General features: G+C 39.1%; 1 protein-coding gene across 2 annotated transcripts in view; it reads right to left on the reverse strand.

Moving 5' to 3' along the window:
- The window catches only part of dmxl2 (Dmx-like 2), a 154,401-nt gene that overhangs the window by 106,310 nt on the left and 25,724 nt on the right, over positions 1-22,367 (reverse strand). For both annotated transcript variants that reach the window (XM_063065995.1, XM_063065994.1), the window contains exons 2-7: positions 15,945-16,070; positions 14,247-14,318; positions 7,392-7,470; positions 6,008-6,149; positions 2,297-2,363; positions 1,961-2,139 (exon numbers count right to left, since the gene is read on the reverse strand). In XM_063065995.1, the coding sequence (XP_062922065.1) occupies positions 1,961-2,139; positions 2,297-2,363; positions 6,008-6,149; positions 7,392-7,470; positions 14,247-14,318; positions 15,945-16,070 (665 nt within the window). The remainder of the gene's footprint in view (positions 1-1,960; positions 2,140-2,296; positions 2,364-6,007; positions 6,150-7,391; positions 7,471-14,246; positions 14,319-15,944; positions 16,071-22,367) is intronic.

Raw genomic sequence — 22,367 nt, forward strand, 5'->3', positions numbered from 1 at the left:
GTCAGATGGCAAACTTGTTGGTCATCTGCTGTATATTTCAGTCTTGCATGCCTCTGATTGAGCATTACACATTCTCTTGTTTGCAAATCTGTCAGTTGGCACCAAGGCTAATTTTTGCTGGAGGGGAATTCTTGAACAGTCAGAGCCCGTAGTTGAAATCAGAGTGTGGGAGAAAGGTGGAAGAGGGTGGGAAGGTCATAAGTGACATTTTGGATGGTGATGTGAAGGTAACAAAGGGAGAAGAATAAAAAGATAACCTTAGTGCATATCATTCTGAAATGACAATAGTATGGTGAATACTCAGTTGTTATAGTAGTGCCCAAAGGTAATTTCTAGCAGAACTTGATCTAATTTCCACCCATCCTCCTTATGTGCAGTCCTCCAAAAGTAACACTACAGAGGAAATGGTGCAACACAATCATCAAATCCTCTCAAATATGCAAAGGTAACTCATGTCAGAAAACACCTGGTCAATTTCCTAGAATGCTGTGAAATTCCAATGGTAATTTTCTTATTTCCATACCAAAAGCAAAACTAAACTGATTAACAGTGAAAAGTTTTTGTAATTTTAAATACCTTTATATGAAAGTCAGTTCCATTCCTATCATCTGCAATATTAACTCTTGAGATACAATTCCACATAACAGTCTCCCACTAATAACTGAACCAAATATCTGTTGATACAATGCAAGTCTTCACAATAATAAGTAATTAAACCAGGTGGGCAGTCATGAACAAGTACTCTTCTCCTTCTGAAGCTCTCGTGATGAAGGATGAATTATTTCATCACTGGATTTGTGGGATTTGAGGAGGGTAATAAGCCCATTGAGGAAACTGTTCCAGGTGCTGCCTAACAGGTCAGGGAAGTGGATATATTTTGTTCTGGTATGCTGCTTCTACTGCTTAAACAGAGCTTCTTTGTATTTCTGATATGTGACAACTGTTGTCAATAACAGCCCAAATAGTGGTTTTCCCTTTCTAAGCGGCCTTGGGCCACCAATTCCCAGGAATCAGTGGAAATGCTACAGTTATTCTAGCAGCATCCTTAAATTTAATCCCCTGTCCACCTGGTAATCTCCTGCCAAGACAAGTTCAGAACTGAGTAAGCGCTTCCAGAGCTTAGTGCTGGCTTGTGCAAACCTGGAGATGGAGCTCCAAACAGTCTTCAATTTGTTCACTTAAGCATAGATAATATGGGTCTTACATACAGAAAATGCAAAACTATAGGTCCTCCTTTCAGCACTTTCCCCACCATCACTACTCTCTTCAGCATCACTCTGCCCTCCAACAATAAAGGGTCACAGCAATACCCTGCAAAAATGCAAACCACTTCCCATATCTCAGGAGCCACATTTCAGTGAAAGCAGATGTTAATGAGAGAAAGGAATTTGAAGATCAAATCGAGGCACAGGGGTCATAGTCTTCCAGGCGGCAGTGACCCTTGCTTTCCTACATGGTTCTGAGACGAGAACTACCTACAGCAGGCGCATGCATCCTCTCTGCAGATTCTCCAAATGTATCACATGGATAACATATAAACAACAATGTTTTGTTTCAGACCAACATGTCCAGAACTGAGGCCATAATTATACTCAGCAAGGGTATATTATTTACATGCCTCATAATAGAACCGACAACCAGAGAAAGCCCCCATTAATTAGGATTCAACCCCATCACTGAGCTCCCCTAGAATAAACTCAAGACACTGAGGGCAATTCCAAAGCCCTCAATCACTGTTCCAAATAAGAATGCTAATTCAACAAACTTAATATACATATCTTAACCCAAACTCAGAAAATAGCTTCTGTTTTAAATGTAAAATCTCCATTACCTTCCTATTTTCTTTAAAAATAACACCTAATAACAGCCATTCCATTAAATGGCTAATTGTACTTCAAATTTTGGAATGATCAACTTGTTGAAACGGTAATATAAAACCATTTACACTAATGAATCTAACCTTGGCATATATTTACTAGTCTTCCGCCATGAAAATCCTGTTACTGCACGAGGATGTGCCAGATATACAAAGGAAAAGTCTACAGCTGTAGAAGTACTTCTTTCCCCAAGAATTTCTCCACCTAGAAATGCAGATTTCCAGCCATGGGTCAGATACCATACTTTGAGAAGGGAGTCATCCTGCATGGAAAAACAGAATGTATTCACACGTTATAAAATTTGCAAAAACAAAACATTCCTTCCACAAAGTAGAGCTTACTTTTGCCATTTAATTTTGCTTCAGTATTTATGTACTAGAACACAAAACCAATGGGAATCAATAAGTAAGGAACATTACCTTTCCCGCTGTTGCAAAGTATTCTCCATCAGGTGACCACTTCATCAGATATATTGGAATAGCAGTCCTAGGTAGCAGAGTAAATACTTTAATTTTGGACTTTCAAACAGATAGCCAGTTTAATTGACTTCAGCTTTTAAAAAAATATATTTTGCTATTTTATGCCTGGCCCAGTAGTCAGCAATCCTCCAAGAGGGCCACAAGCTTGTCGCAGTTTGGATGTCTGTGTGCCTAAATGATCCAGACAGCTACGTTAGCCGGAGTTAGGGCCTTACGTTTTGGCTTTTGGTAGGGTCACCCATGTCAAACAGGTCAAAGGGTAGAGGTCAGACTAAGAGTGGTCCACCAATCCTCCCTGTTCGGGGGGGAGGGGGGAGGAGGAGGGGTCAGCTCAGAACTAACAACCTTGAGTGCTGAAACAAAATAGTTACAGAAACAGCAATGAAGATGATGAAGATGCAGATCTTCCTACATCTGAGTGCAATGGTATTCCTGAGTCTCCACCCGGGACTTGCATGACTGACAGAAGTAAAACCAAAAGAAAGCTTCTGAGATGATGAAGGAAACCCTGGAGGACCTTCATTGCTGCCCTAAACACCAGTGGCATTACAGGCAGTAAGTACCAGTCAACTGCGACAGATAGTGGTGAAGGCTATTCTTTTTAAAATCTTTGTTTAATTGAATTAATGTTTTCAAAAGTTGCCAGCCTTGACATAATGGTGGCAAGTTCAGCTCCCAGTCAGTACATTGCAGATTCACGGACCATTCTGAAGCATTAAGCATATAATTTAGATTGGCAAACACAAAGAAATCTGCAGACGCTGGAATTTCAACAACACACATAAAAGTTGCTGATGAACGCAGCAAGCCAGGCAGCATCTATAGGAAGAGGTACCGTCGACGTATCGGGCCGAGACCCTTCGTCAGGACTGCCTGGCCTGCTGAGTTCACCAGCAATTTTTATGTGTGTTGCTTATAATTTAGATTGACATGTTAGAACTAAGGCAATGCTGTGCTGTCAAGAATTACCACCTTGTACATGAGAATTTTTACTAAGGTCCTAAATGTCATCCAAGGTAAATACAAAAAGATAACCAATTGCACTGTTCACAAACAAAGTATCTAAGCTAATACTTATCACTAGATCATTATCTCATATCTATTATTGGGAAGTTGCTGTAACCAATTTGACTACTTTTGCTTCCAATAGTACAACACTTAAAAACACTTCAAAACTATGTTATTAGCCACCAGATCATTAAAGTATAATAAAAAAGCACATTTTTTAATTTATTCATTGCTATACTGATAAGACTTTTTTTTTACACCACATTAAAAATATTGAATGAACCTTCATGACTTTTTACTTTTACTTGTTATCCATCAAACTTAAAAGAGGTACATTTGCAAATTATTCTCCTAAAGGAAATACAGATCTACAATAAATAAACCCTGCAGTTGCAGATAGCTTCTAAATGACAATAATCTCCCATAATGACAATTTAAATATTCACTATCCACATGTTCTAGTCCAATACAGAAGCTGTGCACAAGAAGGACCAGAGTTGCCTCCACTTTCTGAGGAGACTGAGGTTCTTTGGAGTATACAGGCCTCTCCTTCACATGTTCCACCAGTCTGTTGTTGCCAGTACAATTTTCTATGCGGTGGTGTGCTGGGCTAATGCCAACAGGCTCAATAAACTGATTAGAAAGGCTGGCTCTGTTATAGGAGTCAAAATGGACACACTGGAGGCTGTGGTAGAGCAAAGAACCCTATGGAAAATCCTGGCCATTCTGGACAATGTTTCTCACCCTCTGCATGCCACTTTGACTGAACAGAGGAGCATTTTTAGTAATAGATTAAGACAACTGCGCAGCTCCAAAGAGTGCTACATGATGTCATTCTTACCCTTGGCCATTTGGTTCTATAATGAGTCAGCTGGGGAAGTGATGACCTCCTCCTGTTAGACTGTTTGAGGCAACATTTTTTTAAAGAATTCTTTCTTACTTCTCTTCTAATATTTGTTTATTTGTCTATCTGTGCACTTGCAATGTTACTGTGACAGTGTAATTTCCTTTGGGATCAATAAAGTATTTACCTAATTGTGACTTTTCTTTGTCTTGCCCAGGAATGACACAGTCAACTTTACTAAATTAAGTGTGTGACATTAACAGTAGCAATATTAAATATTAAATGTTAGTCTGAAATACACCAGTTGATTGTAGTAATCTTGCCAACTGAAAGTATTTACATAAGTATTACAAAAATCTTTATTTGATTAGCATAAACTAAACTACAACTATTGTGCATCATATTAATCGGGTTCAAATTATTGATGACAAGGTGGTGTACAGAAGATCAGATGACATTATTTTAAAAACTACAATTGTTTACCCAGTGCCTTAGCCAATATTTACCAGCAGAAAAAAAACACACAGCTAAAGCAACACACACAAAATGCTGGTGGAAAGCAGCAGGCCAGACAGCATCCATAGGAAGAAGCACAGTCGATGTTTTGGGCCGAGACCCTTCGTCAGGACAGCCTGAAATGTCGACTGTACTTCTTCCTATGGATGCTGTCTGGCCTGCTGCATTCCACCAGCATTTTGAGTGTGCGGCTTGAATTTCCAGCATCTGCAGATTTCCTCCTGTTTGTGTTTTTAAACACAGCTAAAGCAGATGATTAATAATTGTCATGACTTATGGGTCCTTACCATGTCCAAATTTCCTATTACTGTTTCTATACTGCCGAAGTGATTACATTTCAAAAGTATTTTATTGACTGTAAAACTTCAAGACTTCTAGAGATTCTAAAAAGGTATTATATAAAATCCTGTATTCTTTAAGGAAGTGCTGGGGTGGGAAAAAAATCAACTCACATGATAAATACAATAATCTGTCTAGACATTTTATTCTAGATAAATATATGCCATCCTCTTCCAGGAGAATTTTTTTAGAACCATCTGAAACCATGCAAGCAGTTTTTTTTTTGAAAATCATACATTCTGTCCACCCAGAGGGCTAGTTAATTTAAAAATTATTTATTTTTTTAAAAACTGCAGATGTTAATAGTTCTGAAGGGTCTTCAACCAGGCATATTAACACTAGGTGCTGCTAGACAGCTGAGTGTTTGCAGCGTTTAGACTCAAGCCTATCCTGATGAAGGGGCTTGCTCTGAATTATCAACTGTATATTTTCCTTCATAAATACTGTCTGACTTGCTATGTTCCTCCAGCATTTTGTGTGTTTTCCCAACATTTTCTGTTTTAGTTTCACTCTCATGGTTTCTTGCACTTCCCTTTAAGCCACTACCAAGACTGACCTCTTCAAAATGGGCACAAAACTTGTGGAAGTAGACTGTGAATGCAACAAAAGCCAGGATTCAATTTCCAGTTTTCACTCTCTTTTATTTACATTGTATTCAAAAGCCTCAATTAAAGGAGTGCCAAAATTCTGGATGGCAACAGCAACAGCAACTGGTTTTTGAAACTAGTAATAACCTTGACCTGGTGATCTCCAAGTTTATAATATAAACTTCATGAAATAGAATTCTTTAGTCAAGAACTGAGAAGAGAGTCTTCATACCACAATCAAAAGAAAACACTGAAAACTAAAGGGTGACTGCCAGGTTTGGTGCCATTCATAACTGTGCTGGAAGGCAGCAAATGAAGAATCCAACAAAAAAGTTTGCAGGTTAGTTCCACACTTACTTGCACTGCCAGTTGCATTTCCAGTCATTTAAATCTGGTTGCAACTTGCACTCCTCAGCAAGACTACTTTCTTCCTCGAGAATGTCATCAGAGGGATGGGTCCATAACTGTAAATGATCTGTAGCTGTCAATAATTGATTACCTACACAAAGGAATAAAATTTAATTTAACATTATTTAAAATGATAAGTGGATTGGTCACAATATTGTTGAGTAGAATTAAGCAGAATTTATTTTGGAGTTAAAGTTTAGAATGGAGTCTTAGATTCATGACAACCCTGTGGGCAAACTCAGTTTGATATCTGGAACACTGCACACCTGCCTAGTAAAACCAGGTGAATCAAATGCTTTAATACCTTAGAATTCTTTAAACTTGACTTCAAAAGAAAGTAAAAGCATGACAAGAAGATGTTTCTAATTGGTGCTATGATGATAAATTTCCAGTTAATCGTAAAAAAAATGAGCATGGCACTTAAACAATCATTCATATTCAAGACAAAAGCTATGCCATTTATATACAAGTTTTCTGGATGTAGATGTGTACTCTGTTTAGAAAAACAAAAAAATTTACAGATAGGCAAGTCTAAAAATAGCATAATGCCAATAATCCAGTATCCAACTGTTTTGCAAATTCCAATAGCTCAGTATCTGGTTCACTCATCAGTACATAATGTGAGCAAAGATTGATTGCACCTGGAGCCACGGTTCCAATATGTGGAACGGTGGTACGGATGGACCTGGAATTGGGAACGTGAGTAGACTTGCAGCCAGAGCCAAGATCCAAAGAACATGCACGCTTCAGCTTGTTTTGACAAGTCAAATTTCACCAAGTTCTATTTCCCACTCCCTTTACACTCAACAAGGCACAGCTTCCCATCCACTTGAAATTCACAGATTTCATTTAAAAATGATTAACTATTGTACAGTTAAAAGGTATTTAGGCATTAAAGGAATAACATCCAATAGTACAGAACATCTATTAGTCTGGCAAAGTACTGAGGGATTGTTTATCTGAGTTTTACTGTGCCTTCAATTTGAGACTAAGATCTACAAACCAAATATACTCTCCATTACAAAAAAAACAATGTGTTCTGGCTTCATCATGTGTGCAGTTGCATTTGTTTATAATGTACTGTTTATGCACACAAAGCACAAAAAGATATTTCTGGTTTTCCATTATTATATGAAAAATACTTATTACTAAAACTGAAGGATTTATAAGTCATAAGTTTAATGGTATTTTAATAAATCATTGAACTTAACATGAAAATATTTTTAAAGATTTTCGTGTTGAGTTAAAAATAGACAAGATTGTTTTCAAATCAATAATAAAAATTACAGTACATCATTATGAACACTTAGTTACACCATACAGATAAGGTTACCTTGCGGATCCCAAGCCAAGTTGTATGCCATGGACTGAAGGAAAAACTGCCCCATTTTCTGCCATTGATAGTTTAGGACCTGTAGTTTTGGATAATGTTTTAAAACAGAATAGAATATTTTAGCACACTGAATGATATTTTATAGTATGTGCTTTATTAATACTGTTACAGTGGGTCAGTAGGCATAAAATATTTGGCAAATAAGCGATGGTAGCCAGTTAAGTAAGCCAGGACAATCACACACAATGAAAAAATGATTTTTTTTTAAATATAAAAGTCTTTGACATGCAGAAATAAAAAATATTTGATCATTAAACATTAAAAATTTTAAAACACCATCTAGAAATATTAAAACTAGTAAGTTTTAATAAGTCAGAGTCATACAGCACTTAACAGACTCCCTGGTCCACCAAGTCCATGCTGAACATCAAGTATTCATTTACACTCTTACTATCACGACAAAGATACAACTCACCTACACACTAGGTGCAATTTAGTCAACAATTAACCTGTGAAACTGCATGTCTTCAGAATGTGGAGAGCAATTAGAACATTCAAAGGAAACCCATGCAGTCATAAGAACAACATGCAAACTCCAGAGATAGCACCAGAGGTCAGGATTGAACCTAGATCCTTAGAGCCATGAGATAAAAGACCTTATACTGCTGCCTTACCAAACAATATAAACTACTTGATACTTACCAATGACCCTCACAACTATTCTTCGTTTAAATGAATGGATTTGTAGTTCTTAGGGCATTGTGACAACTTTATTCTCTGCTGCTGGATTCCAGGAGTTTGTCTACCTTCAGAGTTAAGTCAGGGAAAAGCTATCAAAGAGTGGCAGCAGGTTGGGGATATCTGTATTCACATACAGAATACACATATGGGAACCACAAACCTGGCGGCATTTTCCTGCATTGCCATCTATTTTCATAAACCAGTTTCAGGCATTTATTAAGAAGGCTGGCAACTTTAGCAATAGTACAGGTTGGGTCAGGTTGATGATTAAAACAACATCCACCTGCAGTTATTGACAACCCATTTCAACCTGAATACTTACAAATTTGCCAATGATCGTTAATTAAATTGCTGTTAATACAACAATCTAAAATGCACTATAGATCGGTTCAAAAATAAAATGTGAAATATTGATCAAGAACAGAGGACACAAGTGGTAATGCTACGCGAATCATTCTGATCTGTTTAAAGCACTAAGCTGGGTCAGTGATGCACGGTTCCACATGATCAGAATATGCATCCAACACTAACAAACAAAATCAGATCCTACTGGGCTTACTAGCAGCACCCAAGGTATGTTGGTTGTTAACACCAACGACACATTTCACTGTATCTTTCAATGTACATGTGACAAATAAATTTGAATCTTGATTTAGCTCTTGGCAGAAGTGCCAATACTGATATAAAGAATCACACAATACAGCATGAATAAAAAGGTACTAATGGGAGATCGGTAAACAACTTTATACATCACTTTGCCAAAATCCTACAAAAAGTTGACAAATATTCCAGGTGAAAAGCTATTAGCTGTTTTTCCCCCAAAATTATATCAATCTTTCTAAAGTAGTTTAAGCAACAGAAGCTAATGCAAGATTAACCTGCAGCTGTACCAATTTTGTGATATCTGATATTTATAATTTGTCTTGCTTGCTAGGAATAACTGATTGCTCCAGTACACTACGCTGGATTGTCATTTGCTACACTTGAGCCCGTTCTGCATTCTTGAAATGGAGGCAACTGTGGCCCAAGCAGGAGATAGGAAACTTTGAGTAACTGAAGCTGACTTTCAAAGGGAAGATCGTTTAAGGGAAAAAGCAGGTGCCCAGATTCTTGGACATGGCACAAGAGATGCAGAGAAGGACTTCTCTAGAGAATAAGAAACCCTTCAAACACAATGAAAAGATAGTGTTAATTGGCAGATGTGTAGGTCAATGCCAGCTTAATCCTAATGATCCCAGAAGGTGTTTAGGATCGGTGATGTATTTTCCCACAATTCTTTTGGAAAAATGGTTTATTATCACAGTTGCAGTGAAAAATTTAGTTTTGCATGCCATCATTACAGATCATTTCACTGTAGTAGTGCATCGAGGTAATACAAGGGAAAACAGAATGTAAAAAAAAGTGTTATAGTAACAAGGAAGTGTAGAACAGGCAGGCAATAAGGGACAAGGACATAACGAGGCAGGTTGTGAGATAAGGAGTGCATCATATTGTGCCAGGGAACTGCTCAATAGTCTTGAAACAATGAGAGAGAAACTGTTCTTGGCCTCAGTGGTATGTGCTTTTAGGCTTTGTAAGACTTGCCTAACAGGTGGGGGGGCTGGTTAGGTGCATTCTTTGATTATGTTGGCTGCATTAAGAAGGCAGAGTATAGTTAAGAGTCCATCAAGGGGAGACTCGTTTCCCTGATGTAGTGGGCTGTGTCCACAACTCTCTACAGTTTCTAGCTGTTTTGGTTGAGAGCGACTGCCATACCAAGCCATGATACACCTAGACAGGATGCTTTCTATGCATTGGTACATTGAAAAAAAATTGGTGCAGGTGAAATGGCACATTCCAATTTCTTTATCTTTCTAGTGCACTTTCTTGGCTGTGGTACCAACACCTATAGATCAGGCCAAGCCAGGATACTGGTGATAGCAGTGGGAGAGTAGGAACAGAATAATGATATACTGTCACTAGAATTCATTCATAGCCACCAATTCACATATTTGCACTGTGCACAATTTAGCAGTTACCACTGTGCCGGGATCTGCTTGCAGCTGAAACCAAGGCATCAGGAAACAACAGTGCAGGTGCCAATTATGAGACACTGATGTCATGCATAGATTCTACATTAGACTCTGTTTACAATGTGATGTCACATATTTGGGTCAGTCTCAATCATTCACCATATTGGAATTGCACAAACCACATCTGACCTTTGCTAAAATAAGCATAGGTTTAAGATTTAAACATCTAACTGTAGTATACTTTCCACAGTACAAATCTGGTATATTTCAAAGAGCACAGGTATAGCATGACAAGCCAATAACTTTAGGTACCTTTCTCCACAGGTTTCTACGGTATGAAGTAGAGACCTATCAAAAGGTGGCAATGGTACAATGTACAGCAAGGCTGTATCACCACCTGGTGGCCATAAACTAAAAGTACTACCTTTTTTTTTGTAAGCCATACCTAGAAAGCACACCACACTAAAATAAATGTCAGATCAGAGAATATTCACTTTCAAAAGGCCTCAGAACACCAAGATACCTAGTCGGGCATATCTTTGGCTGATGAAGGAAAATATCCAATTCAACAATACATTAAACATCAGATATTAAATTAAATTTTGAAGATGGACAAAGGTATTAAGAAAGTGGGAGGTTAGGATTTTTCAAAACAACATTAAATTAGGGAGTTTTTGATCAATTCACCCTTTTGGTAAATTAAATGCATGCTGCATTCTAAATGGCTTGGTTTCCTGAAAGTTTAACTTAAAATGATTTTAGAACGTTCCAACTGACTGAACTATAAATATTGATTATAAAGTGTTGGTCAGTAAACTGCCAACCCTCCACTGTAATTCCACACCTGTACTGACATTGACAATGATATTATTGTACAGGACTATACAGTCCTGGAACGGAGAGTACAACTGTCACATCAAATTATCATGATGGTTATCTTGTCTTTATTTATAAGAAATTGGCAGAAATTTTAAATTGGTAGGATGTGGTGTCAGGTAGGACAACACAGGAAATCTTTTAATAGTTGGAGATCAAAATGGAAAGCTAGTCTCTCAGTGCATTTTGGGAGTTAATTTTTATTAGATTTGCAATGGAGAATGTATTTTCAGTATAGGTAACAAAGATGCTGAACAATACATTTCAAGTTCAGTCATTATAGGTAGACTAGAAAAAGTATTTAAAAGTTTTCTTTATTCTTTTCTCTAATACTATAACAAACTTGTTAGGAAATAAAACTGAAGCAGGAGTTGACCATTTGATAATTGAATAAGATTGTGGCTGATCTGCTACTTTCCTGTACAAACATCCTTTTTCTAGATATCCATAAGATTACTGTTGAATAGAGGTTGCATGCTTTGAAGCAAGGGTGAAATACAGTATTCCACTGAGAAATATGTCATCAAACTTAGTCAGGCTCATCTACAAAAAAAAAGAGCACCAAAGCAGTAGATCTTAATTCAGAATGAACAAACTTCAGTAGAGCATTCATCAAGGTCCTTCATGGTAGGCTGACCCTGAACATTAAGGCACATGTGATCCAAGGATTCTTGGGAGATGGAATCAAAATTGAAATGTCCGTGGAAGACAGAGGTACTATGAGCAGTGGTATCTGCAGGATCAGTGCTGGGACGATGGTTGTTCTTTATGATACGTATGATTTGGTTGAAAACATAGCAGGACTAATAAGCAAACCTGAAGACAAAATAAAAATTGGCAGAGTTGTAGATGGTGAGGAAGGATTTTCAGAAGATACAACAGGATAGAAAGTTACAGACAAAGCTCAAAGTTCAAAGCAAATTTATTATCAAAGTATGTACATGTCACCATATACTATCCTGAGATTCATTTTTTGTGGGCAAAAGAAACACAACAGAAGCAAAGAAAAACTACACACAAAGATGGACAAATAATCAATATGCACAAGACAAACTGTCAATTACAAATCAAAACAAATAATAATAAATAATATTGAGACAAGTGTGAGGTTTTGCACTTTGAAAGGTCAACTGTAAGAGGAAAACATACAGTAAATGGCAGGGCCCTTAGGAGCATTGATGCATAGAGGGTTCTTGGGATGCAAGTCCATAGCTCACTGAAAGTGGTAACAAAAGTTGATAGGGTGGTAAAGGCGGCAGAGAGCATATTTGCATTGATCAGGCTATTGAGTGTAAAAGTCTGGACGTCACGTTGCAGCTGTATTAAAACTTTAGTTAGGCTACATTTGGAGCATTGTGTTCAGTTGTAATTATAGGAAAGGAGGATAGAAAAAGGGGTTCACCAGGACGTTGCCTGGATGAGTGAGTATTAGCAATAAGGAAAGATGAGGCAAACGTTGTCATCTCCGGAATATCACAGAGTAAAAGGCAATCTGATAGAAATATAAAAAAGTTACAAGTTGTCTAGATAAGGTCAAATACTAAAGGGCATGGGTTTAAGAGGAGAGGAGGAAAGCTTATGGTAGATTTGAAAACGCAAACACGAGGAGTTCTACAGACGCTGGAAATTCAAGCAACACACATCAAAGTTGCTGGTGAACGCAGCAGGCCAGGCAGCATCTCTAGGAAGAGGTACAATTGACGTTTCAGGCTGAGACCCTTCATCAGGACTAACTGAAGGAAGAGCTAGTAAGAGATTTGAAAGTGGGAGGGGGAGGGGGAGATCCAAAATGATAGGAGAAGACAGGAGGGGGAGGGATGGAGCCAAGAGCTGGCCAGGTGATCGGCAAAAGGGATATGAGAGGATCATGGGACAGGAGGCCCAGGGAGAAGGAAGTGGGGGGGAACTCAGGGGATAGGTAAGGGGTATAGTCAGAGGGAGAGTGAGAGAAAGAATGTGTGTATATAAATAAATAACGGATGGGGTACGAGGGGGAGGTGGAGCATTAGTGGAAGTTAGAGAAGTCAATGTTCATGCCATCAGGTTGGAGGCTACCCAGATGGAATATAAGGTGTTGTTCCTCCAACCTGAGTATGGCTTCATCTTTACAGTAGAGGAGGCCGTGGATAGACATGTCAGAATGGGAATGGGATGTGGAATTAAAATGTGTGGCCACTGGGAGATCCTGCTTTCTCTGGCGGACAGAGCGTAGGTGTTCAGCAAAACGGTCTCCCAGTCTGTGTCGGGTCTTGCCAATATATAGAAGGCCACATCGGGAGCACCGGACGCAGTATATCACCCCAGCCGACTCACAGGTGAAGTGTCGCCTCCCCTGGAAGGACTGGCTGGGGCCCTCCTGTCTTCTCCTATCATTTCGGATCTCCCCCTCCGCCTCCCACTTTCAAATCTCTTACTAGCTCTTCCTTCAGTTAGTCCTGACGAAGGGTCTCGGCCTGAAACGTCGACTGTACCTCTTCCTAGAGATGCTGCCTGGCCTGCTGTGTTCACCAGCAACTTTGATGTGTGTTGGGAGATTTGAAAGGCTAGATTATGCTTTTTAAAAAGTAGTAGGTGCATGGGAATGCATTGCCAGGGAAGTAGTGAAAATAGATACAGTAACAAACTTTAAGGGGCATTTAGACAAGCCCATGGACAGGCAGGGGAAGGGAAGACAGACCATATACAAACAGATGGGATTAGTTTAAATTATTAATACAGACATAACGGCCAAAGAGCCTGCTCTATTCTACACTGTACTGTTCTATGTTATAAATTCAACAAGGCATTCCCTATTATCAACCCCCTCCCCCAAAATGTTTCTGGGAAATATCCTCTTCTGGCAGTTTTGACAAAGAGTTGTGGGTGTGGCCTTAACATGCTTCTCACTTATCAAATGATGGAAGTATGGATTTTCCCCATAGGGGAAAATCTTCTGCTGTATGGGATCTCTGTTTTCAGGTATATCATTGCATCTTGCAGAGGAATCTCAATGGTTGAGTTAACTATGTGTTGCCCTTAGTTGGCCAAAGGTTTCATTTAAATATAATGTCAGGCACTCACATTTGCAAATTGGGCTATGATCAGTTGTCAGGAACAGAACCCTAATGTAGCATGGGGAGAAACTGTACGTTTTGAGATGACAGAAAACCTGATACTACCTCAAAGAAAATTAAAAACTATATTGCATTATTTTCAAAGAATAGTTGGAATGATTGATAATACTCACAAGCTTTCTTTTGTGATGACGTAATGGTATTGGCTCAAAAATGCAAACAGTGTTCCCATATGAAGCAGCAATCTAGGAATGACAATTAGAATTATTTACTCAATGTCTGGACATTACTTCACTTAAATAGTTGAGAAACATCACAGAAAGTCCTGGAAATATGATTTAATTTCAAAACAATGGACTCCAATTTATGCATTAACACTGTAGATTAATTTGCAATATAGTTATACATTTATGTTGATTTGAAATTACAGAGCTGATTCACTTTACTGGATATCATTAAGATATAAAAAGAATCAAACACAGGATGCTCTCTGAAAATTCTTCTGTCACATTGAAGGCTGTTATATAACTGGTCAGAAGACACCAGCTGGTGAAAGAATTATCTGAAAAATAAGTATAAAACAGCATGCTCACGTCTATGGGGGTTGGATAAACAGCAGCTTCACTGGATTTCAATAACATAAGCTTCTATTGAAACTGCTCAGCATGTCCAAGTCTTGGAACAAGCTTTCAATATAATCAAGCACTATTTCATGCACCAAGCAACAAGAACATGGCAAGGCATCCAAGATTTATGACAGGTTTTGGTGCTCACCACTTAGCTCACAAGGAGCACTTTATAACTGCTGTATGTTTAAGTGCATACATCAACTCAACAACTAGTAAGTACCCCCAGCAGGCTGGGGGCAAAGATATGTTTCCTCCGGATATTCCATTTTCCTCCCACATCCTAAAGACTTGCAAGTTGGTTAGTTGGCTCTTGTAAATTATACCTTCATGTAAATTTTAATGGCAAAAAGAATCAATGAAGAGTTAATAAGCATTGTGGAGAAAAAAAGCTGCAGAGAAGGAAATGAGATTAATCCGATTCCCCTCCTGGAAATCACCTATAATATAACATGCCTCTAAGTTGACAGAACTCAGATGGATTCACATTGCTACCACCAAGGAGGTACGGGAGCCTGAAGACACATACTCAACATTTCAGGAACAGTTTCTTCCCCTCTGCCATCAGATTTCTGAACAGCCTACCTTACTATTTTTGCAATGCTTATTTAATTTCCTTTTTTTAAAAAAAAACGATATACTTCTTATTGTAATTTAGAGTTTTTATTATTACGCATTTGCAATGTACTTCTGCCACAGAACAAATTCATGACATATACCCAGGCCTGATTCTGACCTAGCTAAACCCACCATGGAAGAATTGGTACACAGACATACAGAGTTCCCTGAGACTGCGCATCATGAATTAGCCAACTTGGCTGGAATTCTTACAGCCTGGATAACCCAGAGAATCAAGTCTAATTGGTCGGGTTAGGACTAACTGGTAGACCACCCTCAATCTGACCCATTATCATTTTACAAAAAAACTGCAATTTTATTTAGGTGAATTTCACCAATATCCTCCAGGACTTGGACAAGTAATACAAGTTAAGCTACCTGAACCTGAGATACATCTCCCCCTAGATTTCAATGCTTACTAATTCATATCTCTCAGATATACACAAATCAGAAAGCAAACTAATTTGAACAAAATCAACAGTAAATAACTGCTGTTAAAAATGAGCCTAGGTGTGCGAAATCTAGTATAGAACACAAACACAAGATAAAGCAGAATAATAAAACTTAAAATTATGATATAAACCTCACCAGTTAGTTACTGGGAAAAATCATATAAAGATATTTTACCCGGCCTTGCTGAAGGGAACATTCCACACAGCCCACTTGGATATTTCCATGTTTAGCACCAGGGATGATTTGAACACATTCAAAGTCACTTCCAAGAATGACTATGTCACATCCTGAAGCATACGCCTGTCAAAGCAGAAATCATAAGGAACAATTTATTAACCCAAAACATTTTCCAACTAAATGTTTCACAAAATCAAGTGAGGAACTAAATGAAAAAAGTATACAACATCGCAATAAAACTAATATAAAGTCTCATGTTCTTCCATTCTACCACAGCAAATCACATCAGCTATAAAAAGTGAAAAAAATTAAAATGTTATTAATATATTCAATGTTTTCTCAAATACCACAGGCACTGTTGAATCACCAATAATGTTGCTACATTTCTCTCAAGCTTCAAAATTGAACTTATACTTTTTTTCTCCTAGTTGTTTAATTCTACTTTTCACAATTCCTGGATTCCACTGTTTCCAATAATCTTTCTGGATAATCAATAATCTTTCTGGATTGTGACTCCTGCTTTTACTTAATTTCAATTTTGCTATTTGTTTTTCAAACAGTTCTTATAACTACTTTTTCCTCTTTCAAATATGACTCTGCTACTACTGGAACCTGTGATTTACATTTCGATGCTATGTTTCGGGCTGATTAAGCCAGCGGTTCCCAACCATGTGCTACTGGGCCGCGAGGAAACGATATGAGTCAGCTGCACCTTTCCTCATTCCCTGTCACGGCCACTGTTGAGCTTGAACGCACGCGAGGTCATTACCCGCGCGTCACCCATGTCAGCGCGGGAAGGAGATCAACTCTTCGAGCTTGCAAATGACGGCAGACTGAAAAGTATGTTTGACATAACATCTCTGCCGGCATTCTGGATCAAAGTCAAGGCTAAATATCCTGAGATAGCCACGAAAGCACTGAAAACGTTGCTTCCATTTCCAACATATTTCTGCAATGAATGCAACGAAAACAAAATTGCAGAATAGACTGGACAAGGAACCGCCTTCGAGCATCGCTGTCTCCCGTCACCCCTCGATAGGACTGTCTCGTTGCAGCGAACAAGTATTCAGCCCAGGGCTCCCACTGATTCAGCGATATTGGTGTGTTGCAATGATTTTATATGTTCATATGGGGAAAATATGTGCTGTGTGTTTGATATCCAAACATTACTTAAAATGTTATGATGCTATTGACTTATAAGTGACTTATATAATCATATAACAATTACAGCACGGAAACAGGCGATCTCGGCCCTTCTAGTCTGTGCCGAACTCTTATTCTCACCTAGTCCCACCGACCTGCACTCAGCCTATAACTCTCCATTCCTTTCCTGTCCATATACCTATTCAATTTTTCTTTAAGTGATAATATCGAACCTGCCTCAACCACTTCTACTGAAGTTTGTTCAACACTTACTTCAAGCTCCCTGTCCTCCCCTGATAATTGACTTATCACTATATTCATGCAAGGAAAATATGCGCTGTGTGTTTAATATTAAATTCGTTAGATAAACCCTTTTAGAAAGGAAATTGAGTGTATTAGCCACTTATCACCTATACTGTATTCCGGTCGTGATTAACACCCCCCCCCCCCGCCCCCGAACAGAATCGTCAAAAATGAATTGTAGGGAAAAAAAAATCGGCACGTACACACATGCGCACTGGTGCCCGCGCAAGGCTTCATGGTTATTGTAGTCTTTCTCGGGGTTAACACAACGTATTTGACTGCTACTCTTGTCCGTTGACAACCCTACCCCCCCCACCCGGGTCAGCCGGTCCGCAATGCAAAAAAGGTTGGGGACCCATGGTAGCATTTTGCTGTCTCTGAGGGAGTTTGGTGAAGTTCCAAACAGAGTGTGTAGCCTGGAGGATAAGAAGCCTGGAGATGGGGCATGAGCAGTGCTTGACTCAATTTCTCACCAACTAAAGCAAGATTGAAATCAATGAGGACGAGAGTAGAAGGCGAGCAGGTGTTCAGCACTGTCTGCCTGCATTTGACTGGTCTCTCTCTACCTCTTGTTCACTGCTGCCAGAAGAGGATGCCTGCATTTGCGTGCTCTCTCCCGCTTGCTGCTGCTAGAGAAAAGTGCCTGCGTTTGATTAGTCGCTTTCTTTCTCTTAATCGATACTGCTGGAGGATGGTGCCAGTCTTGGGCAAGGTTTTATGGACGTGGTTTGGGGTTTGGACTCTGTAGTTTATGTTATGATGTGTTTCTGGTTACTCCTTTTTTATTGCTATTTTGAGAGATTTTGATTGGGGCAGGCTGGGGTGCGGCAAGCAGTCAATGAACGACACAGCACTAAATTAAACTACACTCAACTAACCTGTGTATATCTAATAACATGTTGCAACTACATTTATATATTTAAAATATGAAAAGAAATTCTCAAGCTGGTTTAACATTTAAGGTTGAATAATAATATTCATCTGGTTCAAGTGTTTACTTCCAGATACAACAATCTTCTATGGTGCAGAGGGTGACAAAAGATGAAGCTGGAACCCAAAAGATTTTAACAAGTCTGGAAGTGCCAGATGCAAGACGATTAGGATCCATTTGGCACCTGCTCCCTGGAAATGGCAAAGGTAATTAACTAAAACTTGCTTGGGAACATTGGCAGTTTCATAGACAAATGCCAGCATCCCACAGTTCCTGACCGTGTATGCAATCCCTGCACAAACTGGAAGTCCCAAACTTACTGGTTAAGCTTAACAGGTAGTTCCTGCTGTATATTCCATCAGTGGCAATAGCACAGATTTTCTGCAGTTTTCTAATATAACAGCTCTTTGGATCACATATTTCAATAGCAAGGAATGGCTGGAAAGGACTACGACCAGTACATGAGGTTTTTTTTTAAAGCAAGTAAACTTTAGTTGTCTATGTACAAGTTATATTTAAATAATTTTTGTTTTGGCATGTTTTGAATGCCATGACACTTAAAATTCTTGGCATGCTTGATAGTTGACAATAATAGGGCAATAGCTTGGCCATCTGTTTTTTCCCCCAGTAGTTTCCTAGCTACAGTTTGTCCTGGCATATCAATGTCACACAAGGCCCTGATGTTACACAGGGCCTTACCATTTTAGATCAGGCTGGTTTTAGGCAGCATGTTGTTGCTAGCAGAAAGGGAAATATATATAAAGCTAGCACATCAACTTTATACAGTATAGTGTGATCCCATTCATTTGAATGAAGTTACCCATCTTCATTAAATATAGTGAGTTCTTTTGTTAGTTTTTCCCCTTTATTTCAATGGATATTTATTCCGAAACAATCATCAGCAGCTTCAGTTGCTTCGAAAAGTTTCCGGCTTTGAAATTTATCTTTTTTAAAAAACCTGTACAAATTTTCTTAACAAATTTCTCTTAAAGAATTTAAAGATGTGACAAAGAACTTTGTTACACTTTCAAATTCTTCCTCAACCTTGTTGCAAGATGAAGTTCAGAAGCACACAGTTTTCTAACTATGGACCAACCATAAATGTTTTGCAAATCTATCTTCCAGGAAATTAAACACTTTACCAGGTTTTCTTTTTCAAAAAGGGAAAAAGCTTCATTTATTTTTCATCCTAATTGCTCTGATATAACTGAGATAGTTACAAGGGCACAAGATAATTAAGAGTCAAAAGTTACAAAAAAAATTGTTTAAAACCTGCAGATACTGGAGATAAATAGTAAGATGCTGGAAATGCTCAGCAAGTCAGGCAGATTCTTATAATATTGATAATAGACAATCACAGATAGGCAGACTATACACGGATAAGCACTTAAATTTTCAGTCACATTGGCACCCTGAATACAAGAGTTGCAGCATCATACCACAGCTGTACTACATGTTGGTCATAGAAAAGTACAGGACAGAAACAGGCCTGTCAGCCCAACTGGTCAATTTAAACTCCTAGTCCCATCAACCTGCACTCAGACCATAGCCGTCTATACACCTATCCGAACTATTAAACATTGAAATCGAACTCGCATGCACGACTTGCACTGGCAGCTCGTGCACAATCTCATTACCCTCTGACTGAAGTTCCCCTCATGTACTTTTCACCTTTCACCCTTAATCCATGACTTCTAGTTGTAGTCCCACCCAACCTCAGTGGGGAAAAAAGATTCCGATTTAGAATCTCAACTGAAGACCAGACCTATCCTTTTCCAAAGTTACTCTGAAACTAATGGCATTACGATCACAAAATGCAAAGCGTTCCCCCTACACAAACTTTTGTCACCTGCCCGGTCTCATTCCCTAATAGCAGATTAAGCTTCGCACACTCTCTCACTGGTACTTCTATGTACTGATTAAAGGAACTTTCCTGAATACATTTGACAACTCTATCCCATCTAGTCCTTTTACAGTATGGGAGTCCCAGTCAATAGGTGGAAAGTTAAAATCACCTACCATGACAATTTTATGTTTCTTGCAACAGTCTGTTATCCCTCTACAAATTTGTTCCTCTAAATCTCGCGGACTGTTGGGTAGCCTACAATATTGTCCTATTAACATGATCATACCTTTCTTATTCCTCAGTTCCACCCATAAAATCTCACTGACTGAGCACTACTGTGACATTTTCCCTGACTAGCAACAACATCCCTCCCACTGTCGCATCTAATACAACTGAACCCCGGAATACCGAGCTGCCAGTCCTGTCCCTTCTGCAACCATGTCTCACTAATGGCTAAATATATCATAATTCCATGTGTTGATCCATGCCCTGAGCTCATCTGCCTATCCTACAATACTTCCTACATTGAAATACAAGCAGCTCAGAACATTAGTTGCATCATGCTCAACCTTTTGATTCCTGACTTAACATCTGTCTCCACAACCTCTCCACTATATGTTGAGACAGAGAGCATTGTGACATGGTGTCATGAAAACAATTCTGATTGAGGTTAGAAACAGAATCAGATGCATATCAGCTCCAGCAGGGTTTGCAGACCATTACTTCCTACAAAGTGAAATCTAACATCATGAATGGCTGTGATCCTTCACTCCCAGATAAGCTCAACACCTTTTGTGCATGCTTTGAAAGGGAAAATAAAACTACACCTGTGCAAATCCCTGTAGCATCTGGTGACCCTGTGATCTTTGTCTCGGAGGCTGATGTCGGAACACCTTTCAAGAGGTGAACCCTCATAAGGCTTCAGACTCTGATTGTGCACCTGGTAGGGCTCTGAACACCTCTGCTACCAACTGGTGGAAATGTCCAAGGACATCTTCAATCTCTCACTGCTGCAGTCGGAGTTTCCCGTCTGCTTCAAAAGGGTGATCATCAAACCGGTGCCTAAGAAGAGCAGGGTGAGCTACTTCAACAACTATTGCCCAGTGGCACTCATATCACTCTGATGAAGTGCTTTGAGGTTGGTTATAGCTATAATCAATTCCTGCCTAAGCAAGCACCTGGACCCAGAGCAATTTTCCTATCACCATAACAGGTCTACAGCAGAAGCAATCTCACTGGCTTTCCACTTAGCTTTGGATCACCTGAACAATAGTAATACCTTCATCAGGTGGCTGTTTAGTGATTACAGCTCAGTGTTCAACATAATCATACCCTCAGTTCTAATCAACAAGCTCTAAAACCTAGGCATCTGTGCCTCCCTCTGCAAATGGATCCTTGACTTCCTCACAAGGAGTCCACAGTCAGTGTGGACTGGAAATAACCTCTTCTCCTCACTGACAATTAACACTGGCGCACCTCAAGAATGTGTGCTTAGCCCACTGCTCTGTTCTCTCTACACTCATAACCTTGCGGCTAGACACAGCTCAAATGTCATCTATAAATTTGCCAATGACACAACTATTGTTGGCAGAATTTCAGATCGTAATGAGGAAGTGTACAGTCGTGAGACAGATCAGCTGGTTGAGTGGTATAATAACAACAACAACTCTGCACTCAGCATCAGTAAGACCAAGGAACTGATTGTGGATTTCAGGAAGGGGAAGTCGAGGGAACACACACCAGTCCTCAACAAGGGATGAGCAGTGGAAAGGGTGAGCAGTCTCAAGCTCCTGGGTGTCAATATCTCTGAAGATTTACCCTGGACCCAACATATTGATGCAACTACAAAGAAGACACAACAGCAGCTATATTTCATTAGGAGTTTGAGGAGAATTAGTATGCCATCAAAGACGTTAATAAATTTCTACAGGGGTACCATAAAGAGCATTCTAGCTGATTGCATCACTGTCTGGTATAGAGGGACCACTGCACAAGATCGGAAAAAGCAGCCAAAAATTATAAACTCAGTCAGTTCCATCATGGGTGTTAGCCTCCCCAGCATTCAAGACACCTTCAAAAGGCGAAGCCTCAAACAAAGTGGCATCCATAATGAAAGGATGACCAACACCCAGAACATGTCCTCTTCTCATTGCTACCATCAAGGAGATGGTACAGAAACCTGAAGATACATGCTCAA

This window comes from Mobula hypostoma, chromosome 13 (assembly GCF_963921235.1).
Source record: "Mobula hypostoma chromosome 13, sMobHyp1.1, whole genome shotgun sequence".
NCBI lineage: Eukaryota > Metazoa > Chordata > Chondrichthyes > Myliobatiformes > Myliobatidae > Mobula > Mobula hypostoma.